Source organism: Equus quagga, chromosome 2 (genome assembly GCF_021613505.1).
Source record: "Equus quagga isolate Etosha38 chromosome 2, UCLA_HA_Equagga_1.0, whole genome shotgun sequence".
NCBI lineage: Eukaryota > Metazoa > Chordata > Mammalia > Perissodactyla > Equidae > Equus > Equus quagga.
The window spans coordinates 80,363,060-80,390,352 of record NC_060268.1 but is presented as its reverse complement, the minus strand read 5'-3'; the positions used below and the strand labels follow the sequence as shown (position 1 = coordinate 80,390,352).

The 27,293-nt window shown below is 45.3% G+C and overlaps 1 protein-coding gene across 1 annotated transcript in view; it reads right to left on the bottom strand.

Annotated features, from left to right (window-relative positions):
- Positions 1–27,293, bottom strand: part of ADAMTS17 (ADAM metallopeptidase with thrombospondin type 1 motif 17) — a gene marked incomplete at its 5' end in the record, with an annotated part of 338,230 nt that extends 310,937 nt beyond the window's left edge. Inside the window, 2 exons of the mRNA XM_046652771.1 lie at positions 16,636–16,801; positions 27,063–27,293. Coding sequence (XP_046508727.1) covers positions 16,636–16,801; positions 27,063–27,293 — 397 coding nt within the window. The remainder of the gene's footprint in view (positions 1–16,635; positions 16,802–27,062) is intronic.

Here is a 27,293-nt window from a genome sequence, read left to right as displayed (position 1 = left end):
AGATATAAATAAATAAACAGGGGAGAAAGGGAAGCCAAGGGAAGGCACCAACTAAAAATGTGGAGGAAATAACCGAGTTACAAAAGCACCATTTTGAAACTATCACAATAATAAGTGAGCCTGCTGAGAACTAAGAGATGCTAAAACTAGTGAGTGAAAGTTTGATGAAGAACAGGATATTTACATAGTCTCAGAATATCCCACAAATTACTTGCTAATTATATATGGAAAGATAATAACTTTATAGCAGATTAACCTAGAAACATAACCTGAACCAAGCAATAAAAGTTGACATTCCCAACAATGGGACAAAGTGACAGTGCATGCCTTCTGATAAGATGCACTGAGAAGAACCCAACATCACTTCTGTGGTTTTCCCGCTGAAAATGCATAACCTTAGTCCAATCATGAAGAAACATCAGAAAAAAACAAATTTAGAGACCTCCTATAAAATAACTAGACGGTATTTGTATTTTGGAAGAAACGTGAAGATAAGGAAAGATAAATACTACGTAACTGGCCCAGAGTGGAGGTGACTAAGGAGACACGGCAACTACATGCAACGTTTGATTCCAGATTGGATTCTGGACCAAGAAAACAAAACTATAAAAGACATCATAGGGACTACTGGCACAATTTAAATATGAATGGTATATGAGATAATAGCATTGTGTCAATGTTTCATATTCTAAGTTTGATAAGTTTTTAGGAAATATAAACTCAAGAATTTATAGATAAAAGGATATGATGTCCACAAATCACTCTCAGGTGGTTCAGAAAAAAAATATGTATGGGGGAGAGGGTTGGGGAGGTTGGAAGGAAGTTGGGGAGGAACAGAGGGAGAAGAGGAAAAGGAACTCAAGGAAGAGAGTAGGGGAGAAGGTAAGAGAGACAAAAAACAAACTACAAAGTAATTAGGGAAAAATGTTAACAACTGGTGAATTTGGGTAATAGGTAAACCAAAGCTCGCTGCAACTATATCAAAATAAGAAACTAACAAGAAGTATAGGGGAAGACAAGTAAAGAGGACAAAGATAAGGGAGCAAATAGCTAATTTTGAGTCTGGGTGACTGGAAAAAACTGGGTCCGAACTTTGGGTATTAGGCCAGAGGAGACAGGCATCATCAGACAATGAGCTGGTTCAGAAACACCAAGTTATGGGGAGCAGGCAGTGCCTCCCGTCGGCCACTGGAGACATGCAGCCAGATCACAGGAAGATGAGGGGCTCGAGACCAGAGACTGGAGAGGCAGCGACGGGGGCTGTTCCAGGGTAGAACCACATGAGGATCTCAAGGCAGCGAGAAAAAGAAAGAGCAGCAGCGACCACAAGTGCACCTTGGAGAGCACTGGCATTTGGAGGCAGGGAGGAAGGGAAGCTGGCCCATGCCAAGACAGCGTACAAGGAGCGAGGAGTCCCTGCTGGCAATGCCTCTATGAGTGCTGGAAAAATGCTCTGATGGCACGAACCAGGGTTGGGTTCTGAGGAGGACACGTCAGTCCCACTGTGTCCATCTGGTCCCAGAGGAAAAGGGAATGCAGAGAACTATACAAGGATGCTAGGAAGGAGGGCACACAGTGTGGGAAGCAAGACTCCCACCTGTGCCCCAGGTTCCAACTTCAGGAGCAGTGTGCCATTCAGAACACCCCCGTCCCATGACTGGATGCTCCTGCTTCACATTGCAAAGTCAAAGCTGTCAATATAGGGGCTTGGTTTTCACTTTCTTTCTTTTCTCGCCCCATGTTGTCCAGCAAACGCCACTGTGAATCAGCAAGTCCTTCCACCCCAGACTCCCACTAAGTTGGCACAGCAAGAAGGAATGATTAGAGGACTGGGGACACTCTCCCTAGAGCAATCCAGAACAAGACAGTAATCAGCTTTCAGTCTAAGCGTCAGCAACCGCCCACTGCAACGTCGGCTCTGTGAGGGCAGGGACTTCTGTCTCTTGCTCACTGCAGGATGCCCAGTGCCCGAGACTGCGCCTGGCACACAGTCAGCATCAAATAAACACTGGCCCAGTGAAGAAATTACTGCCTTCGATAAAAGGGTATATTACAAGTTTAAATATAGAGACCTAAAAATAAAATATGCTCAAGGCAATTTAGAGAAAATACACAAAGTTACTAAAAGCTTAAAAGCATACAGAATTAATTAATATTTACATAAAGATTCATTCAAACACTGCTCCCAGGCCTGGCTTATCCATTTTCCCTGATTCTCCAGAGATCAGCCCAGAAAACAGAGCCCCCACCACAAGAGCACAGGTGGGTCCCCCCCCAGCAAGAGGGAGTTCCTTTCCACACGGCCCTTACCAAGCCACCAGGATGTGCATCTGCAATGCTCTGTCCACTCCTCTGGCAATCTCAGAGCTACTTTTGCTGTAGGACTAAATTTTTTAAAGGAAGGAAGGATGGAAGAAGGAAGGGATGAACATAGCATAGATCAACTGATTGTTCAAGTGGAATTTTTTTAATCTACAGGAATTTTTAGAAAGTAACAAGCTTTCTTAAATTGTTAACATTTTTAGACGGTCAGGGGCAGGCCCCCACCACTGCGTGAGACCTCCCAGCTAGGACACCTGCGGGGCCCTCTTCACCTCCCTGCCGTACCCCACGTCACCCCAACTTCTAACACTATGGTGGGCAGCTCATGCCAACAGGGCCCCTCCTCAGGCATATGACCCCGGCCTTTCCTTTTTTTGCAGGTTCTTACACCTAAAAGCCCACTCAGCCTACACAAGAGCAGCCCAGAAATTTGGGAGATGAGAGCTACTGGATAACACTCCAGCATCCCACCATCTGCATCCGTGCGAAAGCTCTGGAAGTTTCCATGCACTTCTCAGAGTTCCTGTTATAGGAACCAAGCCCCTGTTGCCCAGAGTAACAACCCTGGCACACAATCACCTTCCACTGGATTTTCCTTTGGATTCCACTGGATTTTCCTGTTCCCTGTCTCCCTCCCCTCCTTCCTGAGATCCCTCCCTCCCCTAAACTAACCAAATGAACCCAAGTCCTCGTCTCAGGCTTACCTTATGGGAAACCCACTCTATGAACCTATGCTTTAATAATACTTTCTACTTAATGAAAACCCATTTGTATTAGCTCACTCAACTCCCAGCAACCTGGTGAAGTAAAAATATAAAGAAAAGTATTAGCTGTCTTTTATGGATGAGGAAACATAGGAATAAGAGAAACTGGCTGACTTTAAGCCCCTCTGCATGCTGGACAGCAGTGTCAGACCCTGCCCAGCGCCACCAAGGCCCCATCCCAATGAACAGACAACAGGGACGTGTTCACACCCATGCCACAAAGGCGAGCAGCAAGCAGTGTCCATTTTAAAGCATCTTACAGGCTCCAAATCCACAGCATCCTGCCTCAGGGAATAATGATGGCAATAACAACAATGGCAATAATAATAACAATGATTTTATAGGGTGATATTATTGAGTTTTAATTTTATTCTTCCCAAAGGGTGATTAATAAGCATCCTCTGCCTATCCAAACAACACGCCAAAAGAAAATTCAAAAGACTTCCTCAGTTGCTTGTCTTAAAATGAAATAAAAAAGAGATCAAAAGGACTTGGATAAACACATGGTTTATATAAAGCAAGTGGCAGGATTGGAGACTCCCCTCAAAACTTGTGAAAATTAAGCCTGGAGGACAACAGCAAATGCAGAAATGATTACTGATAACTGACAATGCAAAAGGTGCCCCATGGGTTTTTCTAGGAAGACTCTGAGGTCCAAGAAATACTTATATGGTGATCTCAGAAGTGCTCCCCCTGAGCATGAGGCAGCCACAAGATGTGCACGAGTACCTACCCTCACAGGGGCAGGGAGTCTGTCAGAGCCTCTAGTCCTTCGGGACAGAGCCTCGCTCAGCTGAAAGGGGACATCCACGCTAGACCCCTCCAGGTGAGGTGGTGGGCACACACCAGAAATGCCACAGAGCACCCGAGAAACACTTAGCCAGGAGCATGACAGCTGCCCCCCATGGCCCACAGGAACCAATTCAAGTCCCACAGAATGTTTCCATCATTGAGTATTTTCTTCAGATGACACTAACAGAGATGATGCTTGTACTCGAGGTCAGCAAAAGCAGCAGTGACTTCGGCATGTTGATTTACTGAGGTATTAACGTGGTTTTTCTTATGTTACTGTGATAAGGTAGCCATTGTGTTCCTCTGCAGTGGGCACTTTGCAGGGTCCAAAGAAGTTGCAGGGGCACAGCCATCATTCCTGGCTGCAGTTTCTGAAAGCTGAGCTCTCTAAAAGAACATTAGGGGAAGGTGTGCCCTTGAGATGAGGGCAGGCACTGAAGCAGCAAGAGCTGAGCAGGAGACTTCTCCAGTTGCGGGAGGCCGTGGTTCGCTTCTCCGAGCCACAGGAAGGCACCTCACGCTTGCAGTGCCAGGGGGTGAGCAGGACCACTGAGCTGGGCCCCAGGAAACACAGCCCCTCTGGAAAGTTCCTGTCATCAAGGATGGCACAGACACAGTGATAAATTTCACACCTGAAACTGTTAATGAGTAATATGAGGCCTTAACAATCAAGCAGATATTAGATCCAAATATTGGTGTAATGAGTGAAGGGTCAGTGTTACACTGCCACATGGAGATAAGAGACCTGGCCAGGACCCTGGAGTGGCTGGGCAACCCCATCCCCAGGCACAGGGAAGTTTGTCTCTGTTCAGAGCTCTGAAGGCCAGTGGAATGGTGGGCAGTCTCCAGTGCAAATCCCCCAGCCTGTGTTACACACAAAAATATGTCTCACTCTCGTGGTATAGATTTCCTAAAGAAAATCATAAAGTAGAACTCACGCTTGGACTTGTGAAAAAGTCCTGGGACTTCTAACAGAAGCACATGTGAAATTACTCAGGAAAGACTTTCCCATAACCCAGAACACAGAGCAATTCCACAGAGGATGGGGCAGTGGGGTGGTGGGAGGGGGACACATCAGCCTACGTTGATCTCGTAGTACAAAATGACAATCTGTACATGAAAATGGCCCAGTAGAGGGGAGAGAGAGCAGACAGGACAAACAGGAAGATGAGCACCCCAAGAAGCTCAGAAGGTGAAATAACTCAAAAAAGACTTCAAATAATTATGTGAAAAATAAGCCAAGTGATAAAGGAAAGGTAAAGTCATAATGAAAGAACAGGACACTATAAAAAGTACAGAACTGGAAAAGAATCAAATATAACTTCTAAAAGTATACACTATAATCACTAAAATTAAAAACTCCATAGATAGAGAAAATGGAGATTAGGCCCAATATAAGAGAAATGTGGTGAACTGAGAGACAATGAGAAGAAATTATCCAGCATACAGAATATAGAGAAAAAGAGCCCAAACACATAAAAAGACATTACAGGGGCTGGCCCCGTGGCCGAGTGGTTAAGTTCGCGCGCTCCGCTGCAGGCGGCCCAGTGTTTCGTCGGTTCGAATCCTGGGCGCGGACATGGCACTGCTCGTCAGACCACGCTGAGGCAGCGTCCCACATGCCACAACTAGAGGAACCCACAACGAAGAACACACAACTATGTACCGGGGGGCTTTGGAGAGAAAAAGGAAAAAATAAAATCTTTAAAAAAAAAAAAAAAAAAGACATTACAAAACATGGAGGAAAGAACAGATGGGCCGGCCTAGTGGTGCGGTGGTTAAGTTTACACGTTCCGCTTCGGCGGCCCGGGGTTTGCCAGTTTGGATCCCGGGTGTGGACATGGCACTGCTTGGCACACCATGCTGTGGTAGGCGTCCCACGTATAAAGTAGAGGAAAATGGCCATGGATGTTAGCTCAGGGCCAGTCTTCCTCAGCAAAAAGAGGAGGATTGATGGCAGATGTTAGCTCAGGGCTAATCTTCCTCAAAAAACATAATAAAAATTAAAATTAAAAAAAAGAAGGAAAAATAGGAAGGTCCAAACCTATCAACCAGGAGTTCCAGGAGAGGAACAAGCAGATAACGGGAAAAAGAACTCCGCAGGGAGATGGAGGCTGGGCCTTTTCCAGAATTGACAGAAGCCGTGAATACTTACATCCAAAAATCATAACGAGCCCCACCTGAGATAAATATGGGAAATCTGCCATCTATATACCACAAAACACAAAGATGATAACATTTTTTAAACCTGAACAGAGGAAAGATAGATTATTTACACAGAATCTAAAATAGAATGGATAGAAGATCTTTCGTAGCAAAAACAGAAGTCAGAGGACAGTGAAATAATATCTTCAAAGTACTGAGAAGAGACTCAACCTAGAATTCTACATTCAGCTAACTTATCATTAAGAGTACTGGTGAAATAAAGACAGTTTTGGGAAAGCAAAGATAATAATTTAACTACTCACAAACCCTGATTAAAGATGTTCTTTAAGAAGGACATTAGGGGCCAGCCCCGTGGCCGAGTGGTTAAGTTCCTGAACTCTGCTGCGGCGGCCCAGGGTTTCACTGGTTCGGATCCTGGATGCGGACATGGCACCGCTCGTCAGGCCACGTTGAGGCGGTGTCCCACATACCACAACTACAAGGACCCACAACTAAAATATACAACTATGTGCTGGGGGAATTGGGGAGAAGAAGCAGAAAGAAAAAACAAAACAAAACAAAAAGGACATTAAACATAGAGAAGTAGGTTGCAAGAAATAATACTGAGCAAATAACTTGGTAAATATATAAATACATCTAAATCATTCTAACTATAAAAATATATAATGATGGCACCAGCTCGGTGGCACAGTAGTTAAGTTCATGCACTCCGCTTTGGTGGCCTGGGGTTTGTGGGTTTGGATTCCGGGTGCAGACCCATGTACCACTCGTGAAGCCATGCTGTGGCAGGTGTCCCACATATAAAAGAGAGGAAGATGGAAGATGGGCACAGATGTTAGCTCTGAGCCAGTCTTCCTCAGCAAAAAGAGGATGATTGGCAACAGATGTTAGCTCAGGGCCAATCTTCCTCACACACACACAAAAATGATATCTATATAATGATTATTATATGGGAGGGGACAAAAACGAAATACAATTAAATTAATAGACAAAAATAACATGGAAATGGAAGTTAAAGACTTTGAAGACCCTTGCATTATGAATGAAAGATACTTGATATCTTTAGATGTCCTTAAGACAAATATTTTTTTTTAAAGGTAACAACAAAATTGAATAGATTATAAAACTGCCACAACAGTGGAAGAAGAGGGAGTAAAGAAAAACTGGTAAGAGTGACAGAAAGAAAGAAAAACAACAACAAAAGGAAACAGAAGCAAAGAAAAAGCATGGTACTATAAATAGAAAACAAAATATAAAATGGTAGAAATAAATGTAACTATATTACATTCTTTCAATTTACACATAGAACATTTATTAAAACAAAAATGCCTATGTTCTAAACCACAATGCAAATTTGAACCATCACCAAAGAATCAATATCATATGGAATGCAGCATGGCCAAGAAGTTTCTAATAGACCCAAACCTCCTGTAAACAGCAATTATTGACATGAACAAAACACAAAAATCCAGTGGCCTGAAGGACTTGAAAGTGAAGCAATGCAGAAAGATTTGGGGGGGTAGGGGGAGTTAATTTATGAAGGGAGCTTGCAGGAAAAGAACAGCACAAGAGACTGAAGGCAGGCCTAGTCAGTGCTGTAAAGGGTGGCTTACAGAAACAGAAATATAACAACAGAGACAGAAATAGAAAGCCTGCAATCCTCAGGCCTGAAGAACAAAAGGACAAAGTTCAGGGCAACAAAGTGACTGGAAACTAAGTGGGGACACGCTGGAAAGGAGAGATCCAGAAAAGGAGAGCCCAAAATTCTGTATATGAGTTCTACCCAAATCTCTAGGTGACCCTTACGTGGAACAGACTAGCTAAGGATAAAAGAAGAGAGCTGAAATTTGAGATGCTGCCCAAGAGAAAAACTTTGCAGTTTGAGCCCAACAAAATTAATTGCCAGCTAAAATACTCCAGAGGAATAGAATACACAGTCTTCAAAATATTATATTTACAATATCCAGAACACAATCCAAAATTACTTGACAACTGAATAACTAAGAAAATGTGACCCATTTTCAAGAGAAAAGACAATAAATGGAGACTAAATCCCAGGATGACCCAGATGTTAGAAGAGCAAATGAGAATTTTAAAGTAACTATTATTACTGCGTCTGAAGACTTAAGAGGAAAATATACTCTTGATGAGTGAAAAAAATAGGAAATCTCAGCCGAGACACTGAAACTATAAAAAGAACCAAATGGAAACATCATATAGTCCACATTCTCTGATAACTATACATAGAATTATAACTCATTTTTAAAAGACGGCAAAACACTCATATGAAAAATTATAAAAATTCAAATAATTTATAGGTATAACAATTGATAACAATATAGAATACTTTGTGCCATACATTGTTGTAAGTTCTTTACATATATTAACTTATCTAATCATCTTAAGAATTCTATAAATACAATTACCACTATTTTCAAAAATAAAAAAATTGAGGCACAAAACGGTTAAATGAATTACCCAAGGTCACTCAAGCCAGTAGGTGGTCAAAGCCAGGAATTCAAACCCAGTAGGTTTATCTGTAAATTCTTAACAATTATATTGTACTGCCTCTCCAGAAAAAAAATTATAGAAATTGGAGAATATTTAGAACTGGATGCTGGAAATAGTACCTACCAAAATTTGTATGCAGTTAAAGGTGTGCTTATAGGGAAATGTATAATCTTAAATATATACATTAGAAATTAAGAAAGAGTAAAGTTTAATAAGCTAAGTATTCTACTCAAGAAGTTAGGAAAAAAGCAATAGGACTAAATATAGAGAAAGCAAAAAAAGGAATAATAAAGATACAAATAAAAATTAAAGAAAGAGAAAACAAAAACCAGTAGGGAAGAAAAATAAAACCAAAGCTAGTGCTTTGAATAGATTAATAAAATAGACAAATCTCTACAATTAAAATGAATGAACTAGATTTGTATTTATTAACATGGATAAACCTGGAAAACATTATTGTGAGTGATAAATGCAAGGTGCACAGTAAGAAGCCATTTATGTAAATTTGAAAGCATACAAAACAACACAGTTTATATATAGACAGCTATATATACAATATATAGCACAGATCTCATAATAATTTAAAAAACACAGACAGGAAGAATTCGCACCGCCCTCAGGATAGTGGTTTCTTCTGGGAAGTAAGCTAGAGGGATGACAAGGGGTAGGGTGAAGAGATGCTCAGTCATATCCATAACATGTTAATTTCTCTCAAAAAAGAAAAAAGTTCTGAAGCAGATATGGCCAGATGTATACATGGGTTAAGTCTAAATGCTGGGTATGTGGGATTTTCGGTTTTGTTTTGCACTTTTTTCTGCCTGTTTTAAATAAACTAAAAATAATTTATACCTGCTATATTTCTTTACTTTCTTTTTTTTTTTTGAGGAAGATTAGCCCTCAGCTAACTACTGCCAGTCCTCCTCTTTTTGCTGAGGAAGCCTGGCCCTGAGCTAACATCCGTGCCCATCTTCCTCTACTTTATATGTGGAATGCCTACCACAGCATGGTGTGCCAAGCGGTGCCATGTCCGCACCCGAGATCCGAACCAGCGAACCCCGGGCTGCCAAGAAGCAGAACGTACGAACTTAACCGCTGCGCCACCGGGCCGGCCCCTACTTCTTTACTTTCTAACTTCCCCACCAAACCATGAGCTTCCTGGAGATGGGACCATGCTGTGTCATGCTCACCACAGTGTGTTCCACGTCTTGAGGGTTAATGAATACTTGATGACTGAATAAACGAAAACTGGAGGGAAAACTCAAGCATATGAATTCTAAGGGTAACTTCTGGTCTAGAAATACTAAGATTCCCTGACTGCATTACAGATTTTCTCAAGAGGCAAGAAGGACAGATTCAAGAATAATAATGAGAACCTTTTGCTCCCAGCTCAGTGTTCTACAGGGTTTCTCTTTCTCTCCCACTTAATACAGAACAAGGGCACTGAAGTGATCCCCCAATAATGAAGAACAGGGGTACGAATAATAATAATTATAACCACCGCAGCGGCAACAATAGCTAATATTTGTTAGCTGCTAAGTGACAAGTATGCATTAATCCATTTAAAACTCATAAAACCCCCAAGAGGTAGATGATATTACTCAGTGCAGATGATGAAACTGAAGCTCAGAGTGGCTCAGTCCTTTCTAACCTGCCTGAGGTTACACAGATCCTTTAATGTTTATTTATCCAGAAAAAACTGTAGGGGCCGGCCCCATGGCCAAGTGGTTAAGTGTGCGCTCCGCTGGGGTGGCCCAGGGTTTCGCCAGTTCAGATCCTGGGAGCAGACATGGTACCGCTCATTAAGCCATGCTGAGGCAGCGTCCCACATGCCACAACTGGAAGGACGCACAACTAAAATATACAACTGTGTACTGGGGGGATTTGGGGAGAAAAAGGAAAAAAATAAAATCTTTAAAAAATATAAAGAAAAAAAACTGTAGACGACCAGCCAACTATGACTATCTGTTCTTACAGAAAGAGTCCCTTTATGCAGCCCATTTCTAATTTCGTCTAAATTTGTTTTTCACCTTTTAGGGATTTGTGAGTGTTCTCATGAAAATGCCCCCCAGTGTGGCTAAAAGTGGTGTAACAACCGGCATATCCCTGCACGTTCCTCAGCAATAACCCTGACACGTAGACAAGACCAGCACCATCATCTCAATGTTACCTATGAGAAAACAGGGGCTGTTATGGGCTGAACTGTGTCCTCTAACCCTTTGTACCTTAGAAACTGACTGTGTTTAAAGACAGAGTATTTAAAGAGGTAACTAAGAGAAAAAGAGTTCATTAGGGTAGGCTTCTAATCCAATATAAGTAGTGTCTTTACAAGAAGAGGAGATTAAGACACAGACACACACAGAGGGATGACCATGAGAAGAGACAAGGAGAAGACGGCCTCAGGAGACAAGCCAAGGAGAGAGGTCTCAGGAGAAACCAACCCTGCCGACACCTCGATCTCGGACTTCTAGCCTGTAGAACTGTGAGAAAACAAATGCCTGTTGTTTAAGGAGCCTGGTCTGTGGTACTTTGTCCCAGCAGCCCCTAGCAAACAAATACAGAGGCACAGACACGTCAAGGGACGCTTCTGAGGTCACACTCAAGGGTGACAGTCAGGCCTCTAGCGTCATTCTTCTTTCTCTTTCTGCTGGAATAATTCTTAAAACACTGGTGTCTACTTTTAGAGTTAGTATTTTTATACATAAATAAAATACTTAAAATATTAACATGGAGAAATTCAAAGTAGCAACGTAATTCTATTACTTTTGGGTTTTTCTTCCAGTTAAGATGCAGAAGAACATGGAAGACCATCATTACCAATGAAATAACAAAAAACACTGGAAAAACTATGAAATCCTATTTTGTTTTACCCATTGGAGAGCTAAGGTCTCAAAGAAGTTTAAAGGAACCAAATTTCAGACGTATTGAGCCTTTCTAAGTGAGCAAAGACCAGTAGCCACATTTATCCCAGTGGCACAGGTGGATGGGGAGCCAGCATCTGAGGGAGGATCTTGTGGAGGTTAGAAGGAACCGGCCAAACTCTTATCGAGCACACAGGCGGGAACGATGGATTAGATCTGGATAAGGTGTGTCCTAAATCTACTCCACCAGGCTTTTACCAGGTGTGTGGTGGCTTGCAGGAAGTCAGGACAAGGATGGATAGCAGAGGGATAGCTCTACAGTCATGTGGGGACTGAGACCTAAGCTCTTCTGCTCCTGCCTCAAGACACTTGAAACCAGTGGTGAACTGAAAGTAAGTCAAGTTGCGATCCAAGTCAACCCACCTCAACCCAGGACTAAACAGAAGAGTTAATCTCCTCAGCTTAGCTGCCCCTTCATCACCACGAGAGAAGCCAGCTGAGGACAAAGCAGTCAGACAGAGAAAGAACTGCCGAGAAGCCCACCTGGCCAAGCCTTACCTGAGGTCCAGCCCCCCACTCTACTCCTCAATTCCATGAGCCCACGGCAGTGGTGTCATTAGTGTTGAAGGCAGTTTGATTTCTGTCACTTCCAACCAAATGAATCTTAACTGATACAAATCATAAGTCCTAACCAATTTATTACAGAGTATATACACATATTATTACATATGCAAACTTTGGCATAAACTGGCAATACACGATAGGTATGGTATCCTCTAAATACTAAAATTAACTTTATAATGCTTTAAATGAACCAAACAATACAATAAAATAATTTTAATAATTTTTTTAAAACAATCATAACAGAACTTAAACTGTAAAGAGACATCAATGCCTTCGTAGGCACCATTCTTGGGCAGCATTTGTCTTCTAACACACTCACCACCAACTCAAAATGTTGTGGGGTTCCTATTTTGACACTGTGTCATGCCACGTTAGTTTTATTATTTCACAATCCATCCACATGTTACATCTACCACGATAGAGGAGGAGACAGAGATTCAAATTGTTACTAATGGGCATGAAAATCCTAGTGGGAAGATTCTAAACTGAATCTGAATGAGGAAATTAAAACAAGCGTAGAAAAAAGTGTTGAAATCAAAATAACTACTTAAAAATCGGAAAACATTTCAAAATACCCAAAGTATCATTTTAGTTGTTGAGAATAGCCAAAAATCTTCAAAAACTCATGCTCTCACCAAAACAATTTTTTAAAAGGCTCGCAGACTTCATGTTTTCATGCCAAGTTCCAACCTGGAGTGATATTTCATGAATCAGTTACAAGGTCCTAAAACTAAGGAGCTATAAAGGAAACAAGCTCAGCCTGTCCCCTCTCTGGGAGCCCTGAAGACTACTAGGAATGCAACTTCAGGAGGACCCAAGAGAAGGCAGTGGGTCCTTCCAGGGGCCTTTACTGTCTTAGTCCCTCTGTCCCACTAGAGATCATGGCGGCTTACTTAAGCTCAATTTTCAGGTAAATTGAGGGTTTCACGGATGAGGAAGAATTATCGGGCTCCTCCTCACCTGCATGGGCCACCTGCCTACTCCCAGACCACGTCCAAGGTTGGGGTAACACAAGATCAACAAGGCACAATGACACCAATAGCCACCATGTTCAGCTATATAGAATGTGTTCCCATGGAAAATCTTGGGTTAATCTGATTAATCTTTCTAAGAAACTTCAAGAATGTATTTTGCTGGTGTCCCAGTAAATTAATTTTGGTAATTTCTAAACTCCCAATATTTGGAAGTTAATCCAAACTAGGTATATCCTAATTGACTGCTTATTAGCTAAGCCTATTAAAAGGCTCACTGTCTTTCTCAACACAGCAATACAGTTTTCCTGAGCGTTTCATGCAAAGGAAGGACGAGAAGCTAGCTATGCACCGCTCTCCCGTGTCTGTGTTCCTACCCGGGACAGAGCCTGAGCTGGCACCAGCGTAAACACACACGTTGCTCCCACACAGCAGAGCATGTTGATGTGAGGTTTGGGGACAAGGAAGGGGAGATTATTTTTTAAGAAAATTCAGAAATTTCTCTCTACAGCCTTGGATGGCTGCTTTTAACTTAGTTTCCATCGCATCCTCCCCACCCTGGTTTTGTTAGTTTTATTTCCTTCATTATAAGCTAAACAGTCTATCAAAATGGTGCCTCGAAACTAGTCTCAGGGACAAAAATGCAAACACAAGCACAATTTATCATTTTGTCAGCAATCCTTGGTATCACGTCTCTAAAGACGACGGCAGCTGGTAATCAGACAAACATTCCATGATATCATTCACAAGCACCCTCGGTTTCTGGTCCCTGACGAGCAGTTCATGAGCGCCAGCTTGAACGAAGGGAAAAGTGAGAATAAAACATATTTGCCCTTGGATTTCATTGTGTGGCCCTGCTTGGTGGTTCTCCCCTGAGAAAACCCACTTCCGATGGCCCACAGGTGCTATTAGTCATGTTTAATACTCCTTAGCACAGTGGTTTTCAGTGCCAGCTGAACACTGGAGCCACCTGGAGAGGTTTTAAATCGCCAGACGCCCAGGCTGGCCTGAGACCAATTAGAGTGGCTCTCTGGGGCCCAGACCCGGTAAGTGAGTAGTTGTTAAAGCTCCAGGTGTTGCAATGATCGCCCAGTGCTGAGAACCACTCCCTTAAAGTAATGCCCCTACCTCTGGATCAACATGTTCGGATCGGCTGCAGAAAAGGCACAAAGATTTAGAATGACCAACAGTCATTTACTCTGAAAGTAGATAAAGAAAAGATGACCCACCAAGACTGACCTAGATAGGCCAGGTGGCTAACGTTTAAATAACACACTGACATCAAGCCCAAACACACACAGCCAACTGTCGGACTTACCAAAACTCCTGCTTCCTATTAAAGGGCATTTTTCACTTACTAATAATTTTATGCCAAACTATCTTCCCCACTTTTGTAGGGGTGCAGGAGGAACAGAGAGAAACTCCAATGTATGGTGGCATTCTCTCCCCACTTACCACACAGAGCTCTCCTGGGGTTTCAGAGATGGCCTCAATCCAGCAAAATCACCTCTGATACTCCCTCCCGAATGCAGACTCGGCTGAGGAGGGTGCCTCCGTAAAAGGATCAGGACTACACACAACAGCTGAGCCGAGCTGCAAGGCTCACTTCTAAACAACAAAGTTGTTCTAAAGGAGAGTCATATAATTGATTTATTTCTAAGGTCACTGGAATACTAAACTGAGACACACTATATTTTCATACAAAGATAAGTCTTTAAACTATAAAAATGCAACTCTCAAAGGTCAGACATGGGGTCCCAGGCTCTCCGGGGAGGAAATGCCACCTGTGAGCAGCAGGTTATCAGTCTTATCAGGGGACAGTGGAAGACTGCTAGTGACACAGCACCATGAAATGCTCTTAAACATCTAACAGTTAATGCACCAGTTGCTCAAATACAATAGGCCCCCTTATCCTCGGTTTCACTTTCTGCGGTCTCAGTTACCTGTGGTCAACTGCAATTCGAAAATATTAAATGGAAATTCCAGAAATAGACAATTCATAAGTTTGAAATTGCGTGCCATTCTGAGCAGTATGATGAAATCTCAAGCCCTCCCACTCCGTCCGTCCCACCCGGGAGGAATCATCCCTTCGTGCGGCGTGTCCACGCTGTATATGCCACCCTCCCGTTAGTCACTTAGTAGCCATCTCCCTTATAAGATCGACTGTCATGGGATCACAGTGCTTATGTTCAAGTAACCCTTATTATACTTAATAATGGCCCCAAAACACAAGAGTAGTGATGATGCTAGCAGTTTGGATATGCCAAAGAGAAGCCATAAAGTGCTTCCTTTAAATGAAAAGGTGAATGTTCTCAACTTGATAAGGAAAGAAAAAAAATCATATGCTGAGGTTGCTAAGATCTATGGTAACTTTTATCACAGTATATTGTTATAATTGTTCTATTATTAGTTATTGTTGTTGATCTTACTGTGCCTAACTTATGAGTTAAACTTTATCATAGGTATGTGTGTATAGGAAAAAACATGGTATATACGGTTCAGTACTATCTGGGTTTTAAGCATCCACTGGGAGTCCTGGAACGTATCCCCCAAGGATAAGGGGGGCTACGGTAGAGGTACAGAATATAAGAACCCTTGGTTCTTATCTCAAGCTGCTTATTAGAATCACCTTCAAAAACACTGAAAGCGGGGTCAGCTCTGTGCCCGAGTAGTTAAGTTCACATGCTCTGTTTTGGAGGCCCAGGGTTTTGTCAGTTTGCATCCTGGACATGGCACCACTCATCAGGCCATGCTGAGGCAGCATCCCACATAGCACAACCAGAAGGACCATAACTACAATATACAACTATGAACTGGAGGGCCTTGGGGAGGAGGAGGAGGAGCAAAAAAAAGATTGGCAACAGAGGTTAGCTCAAGTGCCAATCTTTAAAAAAGAAAAACACTGAAACCCAAGTCACAGCCCAGACCAATGACATCACAATACCGTAGGACAGGCCAGTGCACAGCATTTGTTGAAGTAGTGGTTTTCACACTTTAGCTGCACTGGAATCACCTGGCCGGCCTGTGCAGCTACTGATCACTGGAGCCACCCCCACAGCTTCCGATTGTGGAGGTCTAGGGCTGCCAAGAACACTCAGTTCTAACAGGTTCCCAGGTGATGCTGATGCTGCTGGCCAGGGGCCACACTCTAAGAACCACTGCTTCATAGGTGCCCCCAGGTAAGTCTAATTAGTGCAGCCCGGACTGAGGACCACTATATTAGAAGAGCAAGCTCTGGCCAGGGTGCCAGGGGAAGGAATTCCCATCCTAGCTGTGCCACCAGCCTGGGGTTTGATAACAAATAAGCCATTGAGGTTTTTTGGAACTCAGCTTGCTCCTGATCCATAAAACTGAGGCATTGCATTAATGAGATCCTGGGTTCCTTCCAGAAATGCCTTTTTCAAAGAGCTGCTACCCATGAAATGCTGACACTAATACATGTAGAAAAGAAAAGGAAGAGGCCTTAGGGTCAATTAAAAAACAGCTTCCAAAATACAGGGAAAGGTTAAGTTCTTGCTCACATGACTTCAGGGCATTTGTGGACACACCAGTGAAGGTGGCCCAGGGACAAGCACGGTGCAGACCAGGTACGTGCTGTGAGTCAGTCATGCTGTTTTCCAGACTCACCTGTCAGAACTTTGCAGAGCCGCCCAGGAACCTGGGTGTCGGTGGAGGGACTGGGTGTCAAGGACCATTTGCGCCTGATCAGATGTTCTTGTCCACTGAGCGAGCTCTGGGAATTATTGACGGGCTGGATTAGCACCTGCTCCTGCCCAAGCTGGATGAGGCCAACCTGCCCAGAAAAAGGAAAATGGGACGTCGGTCAACCTCATTCACACACATCCACGACCCCAACAGCCCAGGGGCAGCAAGGCCAGCTGGCTATGGCCTGGTTCCCACGTCTGGGCTTTTTCTCTGCAGGTTGCCCCAATTTATCAAGCCCAAGATTGAGCTTTTGTGTGACTTGAAACACCCCACCCAGCAGCTGTGTTGGGGAGGGGGGCACAAGGTGGGGGTGCAGAGATACTTGCAACAGCACTCATTTTCCAGATGTGCTTTCAAAGATGTATTACTTTATTATTAATAAAAAGAAACTTTATTTTAAAAATTATTTTTAAAACCATCCCCCAAAAGTCCACCGGAGGAGGCAACCCCAAAGGTTTGGGGAATAAATGACAATTATAGTTTTAATGAGAAAAATGTATCTTATCCCTGGGGATATTTAAGAATTAGAGAGAGAGGACGGAGTCACTGACACCTGCACTATCAATAATTTTGTGAGAAGGGATTTTTTCAGAACTTGCAGTGTTTAAGAGAACTTAGCAAAGTATCCAATGGATTAGACTTGTGATTCTAATTTAAAACGCATCATTTGATTTAGACTTGTGATTTTAAAATCTTAAGTTTATAAGCAGTATTAGAATGTATAAGAGAACTTAAGACTTCCCGTGTTTATAAGGCTAACTTATTAGGTTTATAAGAATCACTTAAGTACTCGCAAAGAGTTTATTTTTTAATCAGACAACCAAAGACCTTGAAAATGAACTTAGATGTTAAATTTCTAAATGCCATTTTAAAGGTTTAAGTTATTAACCACCAAATTTGTAAATGGGGCCAAATATCAACCACAGCCCTCTTAAAAGGGATTGCAAAACTTTGATAGATTATAAATAGATTTGTAAATTGAATGAAAAATTTAAGAAATAGGATTTTTGTCACTTTGAGAGTGAATATTAATTACATATATAATTAAAACTACATTAAATTATAAATTATATTATAAATTATAATTATATAATTATAATAATTATGTAATTATTAATTATAGTAAAACAATTTGCCCTCCTTCCCCGGGATACCTGCTGCTAGTTTCTCTTCTGATGAGTCAACAAAACAAGGTAACCTCCCAGAAAGAACCCGACTGGGCTAGGGCTGGGGGAGCACTCGTGTTTGCACACTGGGCCAGGCCGTCCAGTCCTTCCTCCAGGTGGATGCCGGGGACCGCCTCTGCTAGCACAGATTCAGTAGACTGGGTGGATCGGTCTTAGGCTCTCACAAACAGCCTTTCTTCTCTCTCTCCCACCATTTTCTAAAAGCCATGACTACTAAACCAATGGTTCTCAAACCCCAGCGCACATCAAAATCACCTGGAGGTCTTGGGTAGGACCTGAGAATGTGCCTTTCTAACAAGTCCCTACCTGATACTGATGCTGTCGGTTTGGGGACCACACTGTGAGCAGCACTGCTCTCCCCACCACAGGACAGCAATTCCTCCAGTCTCAGCGACAGAGCTCACTCAAGCCAAATGCTACAGACCCCTGCACCTTCTGAAAGGATGCGTTGATACCAAGCCTCTTTGAAAATGAATCAGATCAACTACTAAGATCGCCCACAACCTTCAATCCCCAAAACACAGGGTGAGACCATACTTACTGCTCTAAGCAGATTTCAAGGTTTCCATTTCATTAGAACTTCTGCCAAGAATAACTCAGAGATTTTACTGCCCAAATAAAACTGTCTTAAAGCAGTACTGCATGACCTGCAGGAAAGCATGGCTTTCTTCGTTCTCCTTTGAAGTTAAAACTTGAGTTTGTTCACTATGATACTTTTGGGAGACTGAAGAAGTGGAGGCAGAGGGTGCCATGGGGGGATATGCAGCGCTCCCCTAGAGCTGTGTGTGAAGAAAGCCTCAATGCTGACACCTCAGTAACCATCGGTGGAAGATTCCATGGGCGAAATAAAGTTAGAAGGTAAAGCACAGTGCATGGGATGAGCTCCACATCTGGAGGATGCACTCAACACTGATGAGAGGCCTGACTCTCCCTGAAATGCCCCTGCTGTGGGAGGTCTAAGGCCCCCTCGGTCTAGCACTTGCAAAGCCAGTTATCAGTCATGCATTCTAGGGTTTGCATTCACAAGCTGCAGTGTAAAAGGCCAGTCAGCAGTAGTTCTAAGTGACACACTCTAGGGAGAACCTCACCTTGGTGACAAAGCCTACTCACATACAAATACACACACAAGTGAAATCGAGCCCCTTGGGGGAGGTTTTGCTTTAGAAGGTCTTGTTCGGAGGGACCTACATGCTGGTTTCCCTCCACTGAGGGTGGATGGAATAATGGACTGGTGAGAGATGGATAAATGGATTAATGGCCTGTACTCTACCTGGCAGCCACTTGCCTTGTTGGGACCCAATTTTTAAGCAAGATGTGGCCAGGACTAGCGCCTAGGAAGAAGAGGGCTGGGCATGGCCCCCACCCCTGGAGCCAGCACAAGGAAGGACCTTGCCCCACCCCCTCAGTCTCACAGGCCCCCGTCACTCAGCTCTCTGAAGCCTAACACTCACCCTGTCATCACAGTGACAAAACGTACCAGTGTAAAATGCTTTGTTGAAAAGTGCCACTTGTGTCCCCTCCCCGACAACACATGCAATCTCAGCACGAGGTAAAGTCTTGTCAGCCCTCCTTACCTGCCCATCTCTTCCCTCTCTCCTCTCCACCACTCCACCCCTGGGAAAACTCCCCCTTCCCTGGCACTCTGTGTTCCAGCCCACTACCCCCTGTGTCATGGGGCATTTGTTACAGCCTAATAAATAGTTTGTCCCTCTGAGGCAACACAAGAATTACTCCTTATTTTTCCAATGTCTGCCACATAATAGTCACTCAAGAAAATGTGAGTGGAAAGGACTGGAATTGAACGAACTGGAATGGAACGGATTCGACTGGAATAAAATGCATTCAAATGGACTTCCTGCAGGCGCCCCTGCTCAGCGGTTCTCATCCCTGTCTGCACGCTGGAGTCACTGGAGACTCCTGATGTCCAGGTCCTGCTCCAGGCCAAGTGAATCAGAACCTCCGGGAGGGGAACTCAGGCAGTGATATTTTCTAAAAGCTCACCAGGAGATTTCAGTGTGCAGCCAGGGTCAAGAACCACTGTCCTAGCTTTTAACCTGGTGCCAGAAAGGCCAGCCACCTACTGCCTTGATTTCAATGTCTGGTGGCACCCTGGATTTGGAGTGCCTGCATGACTGAGCCTTTCTCTGACCATGGGGCTCTGCCCACTGCCTGGCTTTGTCACCACCCTGGCTTCACTGCTGCCCCATGGCCCCAAAAGCTGAGCAGGGCTGCTCGGATTTGCATTAATCCTTCAGTCACCATCTATGCAGGGACGTGAGACACAGGGAGATGCTCTTCCGAGGCCTCCCTTTTCCACTGATGACAACAAGGAAACACCAGTAACTAGCCTGGGGTTTCATGAGATGAAAGAGGCCTGCAAACATCATCTGAAAGGACAGAGCTGGGAAGGAGTAAATGCCTGTGGAAGACAGAACTAGAAGCCCTGAGGCCACTTGGTTCTAAAGGATATGATAATCCTCCAGGAAATGGTGCTCTTAAAAGAGAAATCTAAGTTTTCTAAGATTTGACATGCTACTAAAGAAGTTTGTGTGAAATAAAACATATCAGGTACAACCTGATACTGTAACAGTTCTGAGTGGTTCCTTGTCAATTCTCTTTGTTCTGGGTACTTGCTTTGAAGGGTTTCTATACTGCTTTGAGAGAGCGTTATAAATTAGGGGTTGTTAAACCCACCCAAGCCCCCCGAAGCAGCACAGCTCTCCTTGCAGCTTGGAAAACGCGTGAAGGACATAAAGGTTTTTACCACCTTCTAACACCAGCACAACTTCTCAGCATAACGTAGCAAACACTTTTAAGGCAATGTAAAGAAAAGCTGTTGTACGGATGCTCTGGAATTGAGGAGCAGGATACCACCACATGACTGGTGACTTTGCTGACCTACAAAGACCACACTGCAATTTCAGTGCCTGGGGGGCCCTCTGAGCCCCTCCTTCAGGAGGCTGTGGCTCCTCGGTTCACTGGAGCGGCTCTTAGGTCTCCTTGCCTCCATGGATGGGTTAGCGGAGGTGGTTTGAGAGGATGGGGGAAATGGGGTTGTGAGTTTGCTTCTTGCTTCCAAGAAGGAAAAACAATCCTGTGACTGCAGGCCCTCCTGGACCTGCCTCCAACTTTCTGGGGGGCCTCAGCGGAGTCTGGGTGGCTCACACACCTTCCATGGAAGGAGCAACCCTGACCCGGCACAGGTGTGAAGGGCTTCCCAACCTCCACAGCGACTCCCACTGCCCCGGGGCCTACAGCACCATCCAGAGTCCCCCTTTCAAAGTTGTGCTGCAGCCTCTGCAAATGTCACATGCCTAAACACAGATTCTTCGTCTTCTTTTCAAAGCTAGCATCCCTTCTTGGAACGTGAGGCCAGTCACTGCAGGCTTATCCCCCTTTCTGATCACTCGAGTCAGTCACAAAGGTTGTCAATTCTTCCTTCAGAATCTCTCTCGTGTAGTCTTCCTTCCTTTCCATTTCCACAATCCAAGGCTTGAGGCTCATCACCATGTGACTCTAAATGCTCTCCTCCTCTGGTCCTCCCCACCCTGCTATCACCAGGGACAACAGCCAGAAATGTACCCCATTGCCTCCAGGCCAGTGATCCTCAAAATGTGGTCCCAGACCAGCAGCAGCACCTGAGAACCTGTTAGAAATTCCTGTTCTCGGGCCCACCCCAGACCAACTGGATTAGAAACTCTGGAAGTGGGGCCTAGCAATCAGTGTAACAAATCCTCCAGGGAACTCTGATACCAGCTCAGGGTTGAGAGCCACTGCTGTAAGATAAATTCTAAATGCCTTAGGTGGGCATCCAGGGCCCCACTTCATCTTACCCACACACCTGTCTGTTCAGTTCATCTCCTAAAATAACTACCTCCCATCCCCATCCCACAGCCAACTCATGGACCCCTTATCTCGGGAAAGACCTGGCCTTGGTGGCTTTGCCATCACTCCTCCCTCTTAGAACCTGAGGCCCACCCTCTTCAGCCCCAATCCTCCTTCTCCCTGAAGGCCCCATCCCACCCACCCTACCACCACCCCCGACTGTCCCCTCAGCCACCCTGTAGGCTCCAGTGGACCTTCTGTGCCATGCAAATCCAGACTGCCTTCCGAGACAGGGCCCACATTGTATTTCTCTTTGCGGCTTGTTGGGTGCCTACCAGAGTGTCCTCTACATGGCAGGTGTATGATAATGATCTGTTCATTTAGTCAACAGTGTTGACTGACTGGTTGATTTATAACTGGAAAAGTCTGGGAACGGCCTATGGGACAAGAGAAGAAACGTGTTTTCAATGCCTTAATGTGCCAGGCTCTCACTAAACAACTTCACAGACTTTATCTTATTTCATTCTATCAACAGCCATGCAAGGCCGCTGTTATTTATTCCCTGTACGGCTGCAGATGGTGGGATTCAAAGGAGGTAAGTGATTCACTCAAGATCCCAGCCCTGAATGGCCGTGCAGTCTCATTTCTTAAAGAACGTGAGCGTGACCATGCATCTGTGTGCCTGTGTGCCAAAGCATGCACGGAGAAAGGTTAACTGGTGACTCTGTGTGGTTCCCTCCGACGTACTGGCTGCAAAAACATCTCCCATTGCACACACCCAAGGCCAGGCAGCTGCAGCATCTCAGAGTTCAGGAAATAAGCTCCAAGAATGCAATCAGTCTAGGAAGACGTCTTCTGTTCATCATCCCATCTTGCACTTTATCTGTTTTTAAATGTTGCCAACTAAATAAAAGTTCAGATGGGGAAATCTAGTTGTGTATCCTAGGAGACGGTCACAGGCAGCCTGATGCCCATGAGTGGTGGGTGTAGAAAGTCACCGTGAGGCTGCGTGAACGTCCTTCCAGGAGGAGGTTAGAGGCTTAGAATTCTCTGATCCAAGGCCTTACCTCTAATTTCTCCACACCTCCAAACTTCACAGCTGTCTTTTCCTTTCTTCTTACTTTCCTTAACATCTGCTCAATTGTTTCTTTATACAAAGCTTTAAAAACGTGTTTTGCATTTTCCAAATATATTTATGATAAATTCTTTGTAATATTAATGAATTACTTAGAACTATGTGGCTTTCCCACACCTGTATCAATGTAATGATGTATGATAGTAGTTTGGTCTATTTGCTCCCTTCCAAATGGTCTCCACACCATATATTTTTGCCAAGACTAATTCCTCCTTAGCTATATGCGATCAAGTGATGCTGCATTAAAAAGCTGGGCAATCTCATAATGTCAATCAAAAGAGAGTTTCATAACTCTAAGGGGAGAGGCAGCAACCTCCGAAACCTGCCCCTTCGTCACAGGAGTCACGTAAATGCAATTCTCTCTTGAGAACGGAGCCCCCAACTCTTCCAAGCCGCCTGCTCGCTGACAAGCTGACCTCACCCCCTCTACTCCTATCTGGACTACACTTCTTCCCCTATGGAACAGAGGTGAGCCTTCTCACAAAAGCCCCCAAACAGACCACGAGAAGAGCTATGAGAACTATGAATGGAGGAAGCACCACGAACGATGTGCTACCAGAATGGCCCCTGCTCTGCAATGAGGCTGACCAGCCAGAGCCAGGGGGGGCTGGGCCACCGCGTTGATCCCAATGACCAAACTGGATGAGAGAGACTCCAAGCAAGGGCCCCACAGGGTGTGGCTGTGACCCCAGAGGAGGCATGCTGGGAGCATCCCTGACCTTCTCTATGGCCCTCTGGGGTGGCCTGGAAACTGGGCACAGCTTCTTACCATCCCACAGCCCAGAGCCTCTGGGTGTCCTGTCTGGTCCCAACATCTCACCTACAGTGAGCCCCTGGCAGACTACAGCTTCAGCCAAGAAGTGTGGACAGATTCTGGTGGGTGGATTCCCCTGAACTTAGCACTAAGGAAAAAGGGTCACTGTTGGTCAGATGACCAAACCCACTGGCAGGGGTCTCCTCTCCTCTCTGTCCGCTCCTCCTCATGTGTGGGGATGGGAAACGCCCCTTCATCCACTCATTTCAGAAAAGCAGCACAGAGTGAGACTGACACTCATTCTAGCCCTTGACATCCCATCACCACTGCCCACTCTACCTGGTGAAGTTTAACCTGACTCCAATTCTGCTGGCCTTCCACGATCTGGCCCCATTCACAGGAAGCAGCTGATCCAAACTTACATAAATTCTTTGGGAACAGAAATACCTTCCTCACATACCCAAAGCCCTTTGCTTTGAAGTTATACAAGAGTTTCTGTAACTCTTCCAAAAACCTATGTTATGTCTAAGGACTCTTTGAAATATAAATAAAATGAAGCAGCATAAACAGAAAACAATTAATACTTGAGCCTGTGGTCTTTGAAGATCCAAAAAGTGCAGTTTGCACAGCTTTTCAAGATAAGACAGAGAGGGAAGCCACAGACCCACACCCTGGGCCACTGTCAAAAGTAGGGGGAGCCAAAGAGACCACAAGACTTCTCTCCATGCTCCAGAAACAGTTAAGTAATGATCGATTCTAATCATACATCTCCTTTAAACAGATACCAAACATCTCTGGAGAGAGCATGAATTCCATGCAATAGGAAACAGAGCCTGCATTCCCCCTGCCCCTGCACTCAACACTCTCTGATAAACCATTCTGGAGATTTTATATGTGGCAGGATTTAACTGATGCTCAATATTAGAATAAAGTTTTATTGAACACAGCCACATCCATGTGTTTACCATTTATGGCTGCTTTTGCACTAAAAGGGCACTGTGGAGTAGCTGCAACAGAGACCAAACGGCTCACAAAGCCTAAAATATTTACTATTTGGTCCTTTATAGAAAAAGCTCGCCAACCCCTGCTGTACATGACTCTTTAGCTATAAAGAGGCTTTGGAACGCCCCCACTGTGGACACCAGAAATTATCTAGTTGACAGCACTTCTCCTCCATACCTCACAGCAGAGCCGGAACTGACAAAGAGAAACACACACGCCACATCTCCACCTCACAGTGCCTCCCCCGGTCAAGAGTGACTCACAACATTACCACCCACCGGAACCACCTCAAGCACAGCTGAGAACCAAAATCAAAGTAATGGAGGGCAATGCAGACTTGGTTAGCCTAAGTTCCTGTTTCTTTTCTGTATGCGTTCCACGACCACCTTGCAACCAAGAGGTCCACTCCAAGTCACCACGCTGTCTCTTTCGTCCCACCTTCAGTCCTTCCTCTATACAGTGCACTCAGGAAGAAGCCTCCAACGTCAAGCTCACACGAATGGGACAAACAAGGCAGAGTAAACAACAGAAGTGTCTACTCAAGCAGGAATTTCACATCTCAAGTTGTAGAGGTCCACCCACAGCTGGCACACAATGAATGCAGCCTCCTGGCGGGGTTCCTTTATCTAAAGCACAGCGCCCTCACATGGTGCTAAAGGGAAGGACAGTCTTCCTGGAAGAACCGCAGGGCTGAAGTGAACCCTCTCTGTTCAGATGCCGTCTGCAAGAGGGCCCAGCACTCAGGGAGGGTTTTAAGTCAGTGTCATCCAGATTTCCACCCTCGGCTCCTTCAGAGAGCTCCTCGCTGGAAACTGTACACCAAGAAGTATAAACTCTGACCTCTACAGAAACTCACTAAACCGCAGCAAATGGGATTCAGATGTTTCCATGTACAGTACAGTGATGTGACCTAGACTTTAAACGCTTTGGCAAAAACAGGAAAAATGATGTGAGCCTTCCAGTCCCTCCCAGAACATGATACGGCCTTGACCCGAGTCCTACGGTGATCTGAGCTATTCTCACTCCTTCTTAAGCTTCCTTACCCAGAGCCCACATTCTCCACCCCAGCTCCCACTGGCTCCTACCAGGCCCCCAACCAAAGACGCTAATTTCTCTGAGCAAAAGTAGAGCCCATTCTGATTAGGACTCAGAAGTCCCGAAAGAGGAACTGGCGAAGGGCAATCCTAGGAAATCACCACCAGACTTCTCTACACTGCTGGGAAGAAAGCACAAGTCCCCCACAAAGACCTAGACGCCCTGGCTCTCTGGCTTTGCTGCACACTATGTGGGTAAAGGCTAGAGAATTCTAGATGGTACAGCAAAATTAGACAGAGGTGAGAGAAGCAGTTTCTTGTGCCTAAGAAGGACAGACAAAAAGAACACTAGAAAATGCTTCCCCAGAGGTTAGCCACGACAGAAGCTAGAAAAACCACCTGCGTGTTTCATGCTCCGAGCCAACACCAGGCTTTGCTTGGGGCAGCTCATACGCCAGCCCTGCGAGCTCCTCAGGGGCACGATAGAGAAGCTGGGAAGTGTTTGGCTGGGCACCAGCATAGTAGAGGGATCAAGTGTGAGCAGAGGAAAGGCAGCGGTGCACAAGGACTTCCCCTGCCTCTCCGAACACCTGTCACAGATGCCTCAAATGCAGCAGGGCAATGTCCTTGGGGGCGGGGAGGAGCTACTGCCACAGCTTGTCTGGGGGCAAGGGAGATTCTGGGGACAAGGAGAGGGTCTTATCACCAATGTAAGCACCCCTCAGGCCTGACTGAGAGTGGGTGCCAGATAAATGCCTGCTTATGTTATAAAAGAATAAGGATATGAACACCCTCCCTTCTTCCGGTTCTCACGTTTCAAATAAGAGTAGGTTAGTGGCCTGTCAGGGGACCCATCCAAACTTCCTTTTCCAGGTACAGAATGACGCAAAAGGACAGAAAGGAGGTGAATGTCCACCACCCCATCCTCACATCCAAGAATAGATGAGATACACACATGTAGGTGTTCCCCATGATAAGCACACATACACACCTGTGCAGATGCAAACAGTGTTCTCTCCACACCTGGGCAAAGTGCGCCTCTCAGTCTAAGGGTCTGACAAACTTCACCCTCGCTAGGCCTGTGCTCCCCTGGGCGGGCTGCGGCGGGTCCCCCTAGGCAACCCCAGACCGGCGCAGGCCCGGTGCACCGCAGAAACTCAACACAGTTGGTGGAAGAGAGTGGACAATCGGACCCTTCCTCTCCCACCTCCTTTGCTCATAGACCCTCAGGAAGATGTAAAGGGGCGGGGGCGGGAAGGGGCAGCAGGAGGTTCCCTCTGGCCGCCAGCAGAGCACAGCTGGAGGCTGACCTTCCCTCCGAGGCGCCCCCACCCCCATCCCAGCCCTCTCCAGGGGCCACCCCTGTGCCGCGACAGACCGACAGGCAGACCCGGAGGGGGCGCGGGCAGTACCAGGCCGCCGGCGGCGCCACAGGCGCTGAGCGAGACGAGGGAGCCGGGGTGGCCCAGCACGCGGCCTGAGTAGAAGCACAGCTCGGCGGGGCGTCCGCGGCGCTCGGCTGCGCCCGCCTCCTCCACCTCGAAGCCGCGGGACAGGAAGCGCAGGTCGCGGCGCAGCTGCAGGTACAGGTCGCGCCCAAAGGCCGGCAGGTGCAGCAGCAGCGCGCGCTCGCCGGGCCGGGC